At 34.7% G+C, this 9,440-nt stretch overlaps 1 protein-coding gene across 1 annotated transcript; it reads left to right on the forward strand.

The window, feature by feature from the left end:
* The first annotated feature begins 1,071 nt into the window (after positions 1-1,071).
* Positions 1,072-8,880, forward strand: mRpL16 (mitochondrial ribosomal protein L16). The gene is made up of 5 exons (XM_085957449.1): positions 1,072-1,160; positions 1,246-1,323; positions 1,420-1,577; positions 5,899-6,141; positions 7,118-8,880. Exons 1-5 carry the CDS (start codon positions 1,121-1,123, stop codon positions 7,331-7,333), a joined length of 735 nt encoding a protein of 244 aa, XP_085813575.1. The 5' UTR covers positions 1,072-1,120; the 3' UTR covers positions 7,334-8,880.
* The last annotated feature ends 560 nt before the right edge of the window (positions 8,881-9,440 follow it).

The raw sequence follows: 9,440 nt of genomic DNA on the forward strand, positions 1-9,440 counted from the left end.
CTTCCAACATTTCCTTACAATCACAAAAACTTTTTTTTTCAAAATACATTATTGTCCCATACGACAATGCAATAAATCTTACTTACCCCAGTGCATTTCTTTGTATACAATTTTATTGTTTTATCACCATTGACGCAAAAGAGTAATATGTCTATTGGTGCATTCAAGGCCAAATTCGTTGAAAAAAGTATTGTCTTGAAAAAAGGTTATTTCTCAAATACGCTGTCTTACACTTACTCTATCACTATTTCAAAAAAACTTAAGTAAACTATGTACGGGTCATAGAAATTCCAGTGGTTCTAAACCAGTAAAATTATTTTTTAATAAAAAAAATATTTATGTTTTTGTACCTTTGTACCTATCAATTCATTTTCGTAAATTTTAAATCTAACCCGGAACGTAATAATATTAAGTATGACGCTTGAGGATTTTACTAGACGACTCGCTGTCCGTCGGATATTTAACGAACCGGTACGCCATTTTCGAGGTTTTAACGAACAGGAACGCCATCCTTAAGAATCCCACGAACAGGAACGGCGCTCCGGGGCGTTCCGCTCCATTCCGAGCGCTGATGTTATTGAAAATCAATAATTTTCGACTGTCTCCTCTCCTGCCCACTGCCCATTTGCTCGTTGGCTGCCAATTATCGATTTTCAATAACGTATATCTCGGAAACCGTTGGGAATTCAACAAATATGTATAGAAACAATTTTATAGGAAATTTAATTAGCTTTCTTTTTTATTTGAAACATTTTTTCTACATGCACCGTTTTTGAGATATAAGCGAAAAACGAAAAATGGGACCTTTCGACATCCCTCCCGCCTTAAGCTCACCTCCCAGGGGCGGGGACTTTTAGTATGTTTACTTAATAACTACTCCTAACGTAAACCACTTCTGACCGTTCATAGACTAATGACGATCTGTCAAACGCGAAATTCGTTCCCGTATACATTCTGCGAAACGGTCCGAAACCTAACGAATCCAATCTCCGTTAGTTTTGTTTGATTCAGTTTCAATGATACGAACCTGATAATATTTCGGTGATAAATAGATGGCAACACAGTATTTTTAGTGACAGCTAATTTTTAGGTTACATTGTTTTATCAATTTCTGGCCGAAATGCAGTGCCTCAAAACTTTATATAATGAAGTAATTAAAAGTGAGTTTACCATTATTCTCTGAATACTATAGCTGTATTTTATTTTTTCGAGTGATTTCAATTTATATATTTTTTTATATTGCAGTATCAACCATCGGAAAATGTATAAACCTTACGCCAAGATGTGGCATCAAGTATTTTCCTCCTCCTCCGAGTTACGAAGGTTTGTTAAATTATATCTACGCAATAATATTCATTTAATTGACTTTCTAACGATAATAACATGACAATAATCGTTTTTCGTTTGTATTTGTGCCAGGAATCGAAATACCGGAGAAGCCGAAATTAAGGTTTTATGAAAAAGTTCCCGTTTTTCCGTCTACAATAAAACCACCAAAGATGCAGAAACGAATCAGATATATGAGAGGACCTGAAGAACTCCATAACAAGCTCCAGTTGAAACAATATGGAGTTGTTGTAAGTAGACAATACAATTATTTGTGCTTGTGACTGATCGTCCGCCGTCTTTGACTGTCAGTCGCCATTGTTGAATTCAGCTATCTTTTTGTCATGGACTTTTGTCGCGAGACCAGTCGCCGAGACCAGACCGATGTATGCAGTTATATGGACCATGCCACACCTGGTCGCCCAGTAGTCGCACAAGCAATAAAGTCGGGCGATCAGTAAAATCTCGTTCTTGCGCTCGGTCTAGTCTCCCGGTCTCTCTGGTCGGGCGATCGGTAGCGATGTATGAAAACATATTAGCTATGTATTGAGCGCTGCCACACTCGGCGATCAGTCGCGGGCTCGCGGGCAGCCACGCCGCGGAGAGAACGTATTTTTTGCATAACTTGCGTATACATTCATTATTATTTATCGGCTGCCTCTTTGGTCGCCTGCAAGTCGCCCGAGTAAATCGCCCGAGAGACCACAGTCACACGACTGGTCTTGAGACCAGAGTTGCCCGGTGTGGCCCGGCGCTTAGAGTACGCGGTCCAAGAAATGATAGTATTTCGACAAAAATTATAGGACATGTTGAAAATGTAAAAAATAAATATGCTAACCGGCGAATTCAATTAATTCCATTTTTCAAAATTGTGGTGTTTTTGACGTACTATACTTTTTTAATAGTACGCGGACCAAAATTATAGTTCGGTTGGCAACACTGCGTTCACTGACAGAAGGCAGCGCGCGACGGTGGAGAACCAGTCGCAAGACCCCTATTATTAATCAATAATTAATGTAGGTAGATATGTTATTAATTAAAGGAATTTTTACTATGGCTCTAAGCTAACCAGACATTTTGATTTTGGTTTGTTATACCCTGTTTACACATGCATGGATGTACTATGCACAGTAAGAAAATGTATGGGGAAATATGTATTATCCTGCAGTTGGCAAGATTGCGTGCATAAATCAAACAAGATTGGAAGATTTTAAATTGTGATGATTTATTGCGCGCAACTAGGATTACTTTCGATCGGCGCCTGCACAGTAGAGCGATAGTAGCGAACCTGCCGGCAAAAAAATGAGCTACTCATTTTGAGCTCCGATTTTCAATACGAACTGTCAGATAGTAGTATAAAATGACAACGTCGCGTCTCGCTTACTCTTGAAGAATGAGATTGTAGAGACAGTCAGCACTTTTACGTGTTATACGTGTAACAGTTATTGTCATGACAGTTTAAAATAAGCACAATTGCCGACAGTAATTTCATGCATGTGTACAGGCGCTATAAGACATTGGTCATTTTCACTCACTATAATAATTGTTACCTTTTCAACATTATAGCGCCAGTACACGTGCATGGATATACTTATCTTATTTAGGTATGGTCACAATATTGAAGCTCAATTTGATATAAATAAAAATTTAGAACATTTTCCTTAAATTGTGGGTTTATCTTTGACTTAAAATAAAAAAAAATATCTTTTTAATGTTTTTAGATACATATTTATTAATTAATACAGTTGAAATTGTAAATTATCAAAAAAATATCTCAAATTGCAAGCTTCATATTTCTCCGCTAGGTGCCTCTGGTAGAAAGGCTTAGTAAAGACATCACCTTTAATGAAAACAAATACATTTGATTGATAAAGTTTAGTGTACACTTTTTATGTCGGATCTTAACAGCCTACCTCCACCCTTCGCCACTGGGGGTATGTAAATCTGCATCACTGGTTTGCTTCAGTAAAACTATCCAAAGGTCACAGGTTTCTCTCAATTATTATTTAGTAAAATCTCATCATATGTCGCAAAGTTTATTGAAGTTATACTTCTTTTGCGCCGTTTGGTAGAGAGTGAAATTGAGAGCCGTTACGAAAGTGCGTGACAGTATGAAGTTAGCTTCGAATCAGTCAGCTGTATACAAACACAAGTTTGATAGTAGAATTGTCCTGTTACGTAAACAATCGATTAAACGTCAGAGTGACAGTTGTTAATTTAAAAATAAAAACAACGGGAAATAATTATAAAATTTTGTAATATAAGTTAAAGTGTATAGAAATAAACCAATAAGCGACTCTTTTTCTTGAGTGTGTAATGTAACAAGATAATTAAGAGCTAGTCGAAGAATCTAGGTTATCACTAATGTATATATATCACTAACATTGTTTTGGTTTTTTTACGCCAAAGAAGTATAACTTCTAATGTGCGTACATAAGTACACACACGGTTTTTTTTTCTAGGCACAAGACACATAAAAGGCAGCGGTCTTACTATTGCATGGAGTCAGAATAAATTAAGATTTGGCTTTAATAGGCATTTTGAATTTGGCTCTGGGCATCTATTCTATACATAAGGCTGCGATCGGCGGCTTTCGATGGTAGTTTTATCACATTTATGTATTGAAGCGGTTAATTGTTACAATAAGTTAACCGTCTGAATTGTCAAAAAGTTAACAGCACCTCTCTTGGCTGTATTAACTTTTAGAGCGAGATAGATAGTTTAGTTTAGACAGCTAACTTATTGTAACAATTATATTTAATATCTCAATACTCAAATATGATAAACTATCCTCGATAGCAGCCTTGTGTATAGAATGGATGCACTGATTATGTTTAGTCTCTCCCTTTTTCCACTTCGTTGAGGACATCAACCCTGTCATTCCAAGGACCTTCGGGAATAAGTCTAAAAAACTACATCTCGAAGGCGTCCCCAACTCTCTGTAATACACAATGCAACTTATAAAAACTGTCCGAATGTCAGTTGCTGGGAAGCACAAATAAATCATACATTTGAAACAGTGGAAACTCTTTAATAAAATATTTTTTGTATTCAAGAAATAATTCACAAGATTTGAGAATGTAACATTCTTTATTGAGCATACAGTACTCTTTCAGTAATCTGCCTCCCCAAAAACCAGACAAGTTTCCAATTAGTGAAAGTGGCGGATTATAGTGCGTACATACAAAATATGGTAAAAATTAAAACAGGTATTTCGTAAAAATAGTTTTTTTTTTTGAGAAATTTGTACTAGCAAATTACGGTTTTATTTATAATCAAAATCAGGTATTTACTAAATTCTACATATTTTTACAACGTTTTTCTTAGGTCGTATTCTTATTTGTCCGGTGGTTGTTTGTCCGGTACAAATCTTGCAATCGATTTTTAACTAACTTCCCGACTAGCTTGACATTTGAAACTTTTAGAATATATCAGAACACGATGCCAATGCATTTTTTTAATACTTTTAGCCATCTTTAAGTAGAATTGAATTCATTTTTAGTTAATTCTGTTTTGTATGAAAAGTTATTTCGATACCATTATTGGTTACTAGAGGGTCCTAGCAACTAAATTATTTAATAATATATACGTGCGTTACTATGGAAATCAATATGAAATGAGATTTCATTATTCAGTATGTCTATCAAGTACAAATTTTTTTGATCGTTTAAGCTAGTCAAGTCAAGTTTATATGAATCAACAAAAAATTTTAAAACGTATATAAAAAGTTCTTTTTATCTTGTAATTATATAAACTAAGTTTATTAACTAAATATTAAACAGTAAATCACTTGACACAACCAGTTATTCAGTGAGGCAGATATTCTTGAATGGCTGAGGATTCCCGGCTTTCCCTATGACCAAAAGCTTCAGTTTGTGTGTCCCGGTTGCATTGGAGCACGGCATAATTGTGATGCAGTCCTTGGGCACTTTCCTCCCTGGTACATTACTTTCTTCGCGATGAACGTACATTTTACGAAGAGAAGTTTCCAAAATAAACCCGTCTCATCTGCGTTATACCTATACTTGTACGCGGCGGACTACTGAATTTGACAATCGAATTATAGAGCTTGATTTTGTGCTTCCAACTAGTAAAAATAACGGCGGATTATAGTAATTGTCGGATAATTGAGCGGCGGATTACTGAGAGTGTACTATACATCATTTAAAAAACACCTAAGAAACATACCAAATAGAAAAAATCTTAATACAAAATTTGATGCAATATTACTCGAATCGTATTATTATTTTGTGTGATATGAAAATTATACATTTCCCACTCACTGATGGATTGAAATCAACTGAACCTCTCTGCGGACAGAAAAAAATCAGTCGTACGCATGAAGATATTTTCCACCTCCCCAATTGAGGTGTTCCTGTACTTCATTTGTTTCCACAGAAAAAATAAAGGTCGGGTACTTTTTGAACAGCCTGTATACACCTGATTAAGAGCTTTGCACTCCGAGGTAACACATATCAGTGTTATTCAATTTAAATATGCAATTAAATCCAGCAAGTGTGTATGTATATAAGCTTTGTATAAGAACCCTTCAAAAAAGATTATTTTTTACAGGCAACTTGCGGTGGTCGCATGGAGTTTGAACACTTTGAGTACATACGTCTTCAAGTAGCGCGCAAGATCGACGCCCGCCGCATGTTTTCAATCTGGCGCGTGGATCCGCCTTGGCAACCGCTGACTAAAAAAGGACAAGGACAGCGAATGGGCGGAGGCAAAGGCCCTATCGACAGGTACGTCACGCCTGTCAAAGCCGGAAGGATCATCATGGAGATTGGAGGAAAATGTGAATATTCAGAGGTTGGTTTTGAACATCATTTGGAATAAAATTGATATACATTATATTAGCCTAAGGGCCGAGATGTCATGGTCTAATGGTCGTAGAAAAACAATTTTGTGTATCGTAGGGATCCATGAAGTCTCAACAATCCTTAAACTTTCTGACCGGAACCGAAACGAAAAAATAAACAGTTCGAACCCTGGATTATTTTAATCATGTTTGTTCCAAAATTGAAAATATAGCCATATTTACTTTGATAAACTATCCATAGTTATAGCACTATTTCAAATTATTCTTACGTTAACATGCACAATAAACATTTCATATACCGGTTATTTATAGACAAAATATTATATTTGGTAAAACTTTCTTTTGGAGTTTTCAATTGACTTACAATTTTGAAGATTTTGCAACATTTCACGATTGGTATTGGTAAAAATGAACAGCGGATAATTTGAAGATATTAGGCAAAATAATTATTGTAATTTTCCTGGAAATAATTGAAAATTTAATTATATGTGCACATATTTTTTTAATATATTGTATCTATTGATTTATTACCTTTTGGCTACTGTAAAAAATTTGGGAAATTTTAATTAAATTAAAAATGAATCATAATTAACTCACCAATTATTTTTTGTATGCGAAAAACAGTTTTTCTTGAAAAAATGGATTTAGGATATATTTGGATAATAGCATCAGTAGGTATATTGTGTCCCATTTTTAAATTAGTTGATTAAATGAAATAATCAGTTACTCACGAGAAATCTCATCTCTGGCGCCCATGGATTATTAGACGAGATATTTCATCTCTGGCAGTGATCCGGTTTAGAAGCAAATTCTACTTCTTTGGTTCACAAATACGATTCCAGCAATCCCGGGATATCCGGATCTTTCGATTCCGCACTAATCAAGCATGTTGTAAGCTAGAAGTATCATTATCTTCAGTCAACTATGGCCAAACGAATCATGGATTCAATTCTTTTACTTCTACAGGTTCTTACAATTTTAAAAGCCATAGCGCACGCGATGCCCTTCAGAGCGATACCCGTGTCTCAAGCTATAATGGAGAAGGAGGCGGCCAAAGCAAAGCACTTAGAAGAAATAAACCTGAACAGGTACACGATGAAATATGCCATACAGAACAACATGGGGGGCTGTCATAGGTGGCTGTCACCTGTAGATCTAAAGTGGTATGGTGAACATCGGTGATTCATACGTTATAGTAATAATTATATTAATAAGTTTGTAGATTTTTTTGTTATGTCAAATGCAATGACTAAATAAATAAGTACGGACATGATGTTGCCAATAGACAATTTATGTACTAACGATTTTGTCATTGATTATAGTCATTTAAGATTGTATAATTTAGTAAACCTTGAAAGAATATCTTACATACTGTTATTGCCTTAGTGATGAACTGACTTATTCCATGTTTATAAATTTAGGAGATATGGATGTTTAAAAATCTTATAAGTATCTCATTAAACATATCGTGGGTCGGGATGTGAAGTCAGATAAGTCACAAATTGTCAAGACTTTTGTATCATCCTTTAAGTTACGTTTTTGATGATTATTTCTTATGAATCGAGAATGAGGGTTACAGGTTAAAACATTGTTGTGATGTGTAATCGTGGAAGCATTATTTGAGAACGAAGGGTGTGGTTCTTCAACGTCACTATCATCAGATGGTAAATTAGACTAATAATTCTCAAATATTAAACTCAGGATCTTTTATGCTGTCATCTGAATCCTCAACATACAAGTTATTGGAGTGTGTGGTTGAACCTAGAAGCAAGATTATTTGTTTAGATATTGTGTACGTGTTTTTAGATTTAAATAAATCATTTTCGATAAATTTGGTAAATTTTGTATAATTTACAAATAATACACAAACCCACTTATTTTTATAAGTCATATTTATAATATGACTATTTTACTTACGTTTTGTTGTTATTTTTTTTCAAAATTTCTCAAAATATCTTTAAAAATACGCTAGATTCACAAAATCAACACTGAGTAGGTATAACGTTTGAAGGTAAGCCAACTATGAGTAGTAAGGTAAGTCACACAAAATGTTGACTTATCTGACTACTCATGTGACTTAACTGTGTACACACCCCGTAAAATAAAAAATATGTTTTGACTGAAAATGCATCTCGCCAATGGTGAGACGTACGACTTACCTGACTACACAGAACGAAAGATTTTTTTTTTTAGTATATTGGCATTCATATCTCATTTTTGCTGTTTTGTGACTTACCTGACTACACATCCCGACCCACGAATTATGTTTTTACACAAAAACTCCCATAAATACATACATTTTATGACTGGCAAGACAAAGCTACCAATGACTGCAGTATATTTGTGATATCAACTGGAAAATGACCACTGCGGATATGGAGAGATATAGAGAGTTATGGGAGGAAGTCAGGACCCACCGCGGGTTGTCGCCCTCCCGATGATTATTTTGTCGACAATTAAATATCAAATCATTACTTGGATGTCTTCATTAGGTACCATACAGTTTGGGTTGTGTTATGTCATACGATACGTCAAATAAAGCGTTTTTTTTTTTAAATACATGTGAAGTAGGTCAGTTCACCACCACAGTATAATCTGTGTTGCCAATATACATTGAAAAAAAAATGGTATAATGAATGTTGTAACATGAAAATATACAGATCATTTATTTTTTGCCTGTAATATAATCGTTTAAAGTTTTACATATGCATACAATAAAATAAAAAGCCAAATTGTCGTATTTTATTTCGAACCTTTCTATTGTCACCATCATCAGTAGCAGTGAAAATATGCCAAAACCTTTTATATTTTGTTTAGCGTCAACAATATTATGTGATATGCATAGGCGTGGTAACTTTTCCTTGTATTGCTTTTGAAAAAAATTGTATTTCAATTTATTACATTCCACTATAGTGGAAAAACTTAACCTTGTGCACGAGGTAATATATAGGTACATAGGGTAAATTTAAAAATGGTTACAATTATTATTTCCATCTGCTCATCGCTCTAACTAAGTCATACAATCAAACTTGGTTGTTACGAGGAAGATGGGACCGACTGAATTTGCTCGTTATAAGCGAGTTAAACCTTTTATGTAGTGCAGTGGAGCAATTGTAATTTTGAAAAAAAAATATGTTGTAGTTTTGAGAAACTGTGTAGTGAACCACAGACTACATCTACACTACAACAGACCCATCGTACTAATTGATATAATTAGGACACCGTGAAACAAAGCAATTTAAAAATCACTTGTATAAATCATCACTAATTATTGTTATTGAATAGACGG

This window comes from Rhyacophila brunnea, unplaced genomic scaffold (genome assembly GCF_057557595.1).
Source record: "Rhyacophila brunnea isolate RB1 unplaced genomic scaffold, BYU_Rbru_1.0 scaffold_7, whole genome shotgun sequence".
Lineage (NCBI taxonomy): Eukaryota > Metazoa > Arthropoda > Insecta > Trichoptera > Rhyacophilidae > Rhyacophila > Rhyacophila brunnea.